Here is a 3170-nt window from a genome sequence, read left to right as displayed (position 1 = left end):
TTGATTTGAGTCTTCTCCCTTTTTTTCTTCATGAGTCTGGCTAATGGTTTATCAATTTTGTTTATATTCTCAAAGAACCAGCTTTTAGTTTTATTGATCTTTGCTATTGTTTCCTTCATTTGTTTTTCATTTATTTCTGATCTGATCTTTATGATTTCTTTCCTTCTGTTAACTTTGTTTTTTTTTTTTGTTCTTTTTCTCTAATTCCTTTAGGTGTAAGGTTAGGTTGTTTTTTTGTGATTTTTCTTGTTTCTTGAGGTAGGATTGTATTGCTATAAACTTCCATCTTAGAATTGCTTTTGCTGCATCCCATAGGTTTGGGGTTGTCATGTTTTCATTGTCATTTGTTTCTAGCTATTTTTGATTTCCTCTTTGATTTCTTCAGTGATCTCTTGGTTATTTAGTATCATATTGTTTAGCCTCCATGTGTTTGTAGTTTTGACAGATTTTTTCCTGTAATTGATGTCTAGTCTCATAGTGTTGTCGGAAAAGATACTTGATACGATTTCAATTTTCTTAAGTTTACCAAGGCTTGATTTGTGACCCAAGATATGATGTATCCTGGAGAATGATCCATGAACACTTGAGAAGAAAGTGTATTCTGTTGTTTTTGGATGGACTGTCCTATAAATATCAGTTAAGTCCATCTTGTTTAATGTATCATTTAAAGCTTGTGTTTCCTTATTTATTTTCATTTTGGATGATCTGTCCACTGGTGAAAGTTGGGTGTTAAAGTCCCCTATTATGATTGTGTTACTGTCGATTTCCTCTTTTATGGCTGTTAGCATTTGCCTCATGTATTGAAGTGCTCCTGTGTTGTCACCTGGTATTTTTTAATATATCAGTTGCATTGGAACACATTTGTGTTTTCAAAACAAGCATTATAGGAGACCTGACTGAACTTAGCAAGGGCATCTAACCCCGATTTGGGATGTCAGGGCTTCCTGATAGAAGTAGTGTCTAAGCTGAGCTAGGAGGATGTTAACAAAGCAAATTGCTTTAAGACAGAGACATTTTAGCTACATTATATAAGGGAGTTAACCATGTATTAACATTAACTAGGTGAAGAGCATTTCATGTAGAAGGAACAGTAAGTTCAAAGGCTCTGAGGTTAGAATAAGTTGGCAAGATCAAGACATAGCTAAAAGTGTGGCTGGGATGGAGTGAGCAAGGGAGAAAATGTTAGGGATGAAGTCAGAAACGTAGGTAGAGACCAGATCATTTAGGGTGTAGTGAGTCATGGAAAAAAAAAAATGGATTTTAGCCCATGAGTGCTAGACAGCTGTTGAGCAGGAGAATAGTAATATCCATTTGGCTGCTCTAAGGAGAATAAATTAGAATCAGGGTCCTCCAGTTAGGAGGATATTTTAGTACCCCTGGGAGACAAGACAGAAAATTGGATCATGGTAGCAGCAGTTAGGGTGGTGAGAAGTAGTCAGATCAGATATTGGTTGTATTTTGTTGATACAAATATTTTGTTGATTTTAGGACTTGGTGATAGATTGGATGGGGCTGTGAGGAAATAATCAGTTAATTAAAGTATTTTAATAGACCATATCTTTATTTAATGGATCATAGTATTTAATAGTACATATTTTTTAAAAATAGGTTATATTAGTTTATATGATGGTGAAGATGTTATAGTAGAGAGGGGGGAAATTTGATTCCATAGAGAGAAGGTAATTATAGGACAAAGTTCTTGAATAGAGGAGAGGAGATGCTCACATAGGTGAGCAGATTCAGCAGTAAGGAGGTGAAGTAGGTCTCGAGTGACTGCTTCTGATTCTGTGTGGAGATGGAGGTCCTTCATCTGAGAGTGAGGAAGGAAGACCAGGAACTTGGAGAGGTAAGCAGAAAAAAAGAAGGTATAAAGTGATGTCCTCAGAAGGTAAGAAATTTAGGAAATGCAGAAGACTAAAGGAGCCAAGCAATCAGGATTTTGGATGTTGAAGTCTTTGAGAATCCTGGAAGGTGTTGTGGTGGATCTACAGTAGCTGCCAGCCTACCTCTATCTAACAGCCTTAGCTGTTTAAAATAATCCAAAAAAAAATAGCTTTTCTTGTGCTTTCAGGAACCACAGTCTTTTCATGCAGTTGAGGCTTTCCATTACCCTCTACATACCTACCCGCTCGCTTGATCACCTAACTACACACCTTCATTCCAGGAGGCCTGGGTAGGGGTAGGGGTGTGCACAGAGTTTCTTAGTGTTCTGCATCTGTAGCTGACACCTAAATATAATGAAATGGAAATGTTTGTAGATTTCTAAGAATAGAAAGCATTTTTTTCTTACTGTGCTATGTTCATTCAAATTCACACAGTGGTATATACCATAATGTGGATGGTTTTAAAAAATACCTGATGGTGTTAATAGTTGTATATGGAGCATACAAAAGACTCACTACTAATTATATCTCTTGGTTTGTTTATTTCACAGAATGAGATAGAAAGTGGAAAAATAATATTTTCAGAGCATCTTCCATTAAGTAAGCTACAACAAGGCATAAAATCTGGTACATACTTTCAAGGGACATTTAGAGCCAGCAGGGAAAATTACTTAGAAGCTACAGTATGGGTTCATGGTGACACTGAAGACAATAAAGAGGCAAGTGTGTACATAAATTCCTTTTACACTAAAATGTTTTCTGTTCTTTTTTTTTCACAAGTGTTTAACATTTTTGTACAAGAAGTTAAATTTGCTTGATCCTCCCAATTTATCATCTTGAAGAAAGTTATGTGAAAGGTCATAGATACTAGTAGAATTAATCACTTTTTCAGAAAACTGCTTATTGAGGAAAAGAACTATTAACCCACTTATAAGAGAATAAAAATCTAATCAGTAAAGAACCCCACTATGGTACCTCTATTTTCTGTATTATGATCTATTTGGGAAATACTATTTACATAATGTATAATTTGCTCTGGAGAGCTTCACACACTTTAAAGCAAATAGCAGTTGTTTTGGGGTGCTCGCTATTGGGCAGGTACTCGTCTCATTGCTTTGAACGCTGCATTTCATTTATTTTCAACTCTGCCTGTAAGAGTAGGTACTCTCTTTTTTGTTTTACCAATCAGGACCCTGAGATTTAGAGAGATTAAGAAATTGTGGGCCTTCCCTGGTGGCGCAGTGGTTGAGAGTCCGCCTGCCGATGCAGGGGACGCGGGTTCGTGCC

At 36.4% G+C, this 3170-nt stretch overlaps 1 protein-coding gene across 5 annotated transcripts in view; it reads left to right on the top strand.

Annotated features, from left to right (window-relative positions):
* Window positions 1-3170, top strand: part of DIS3 (DIS3 homolog, exosome endoribonuclease and 3'-5' exoribonuclease) — a 32578-nt gene that overhangs the window by 9118 nt on the left and 20290 nt on the right. For all 5 annotated transcript variants that reach the window (XR_008619011.1, XR_008619012.1, XR_003682690.2 and 2 more), the window contains exon 5: window positions 2435-2602. Coding sequence is in view for 1 of the 5 variants with exons in the window: in XM_007110456.4 (XP_007110518.1) it covers window positions 2435-2602 (168 nt within the window). In the remaining 4 variants the exon portion in view is untranslated. The remainder of the gene's footprint in view (window positions 1-2434; window positions 2603-3170) is intronic.

The sequence above is a fragment of the Physeter macrocephalus genome, chromosome 13 (assembly GCF_002837175.3).
Source record: "Physeter macrocephalus isolate SW-GA chromosome 13, ASM283717v5, whole genome shotgun sequence".
NCBI classification, from domain to species: Eukaryota; Metazoa; Chordata; class Mammalia; order Artiodactyla; family Physeteridae; genus Physeter; species Physeter macrocephalus.
Note: the sequence above shows the minus strand (reverse complement) of the source record. Positions and strands in the feature narration are given on the sequence as shown.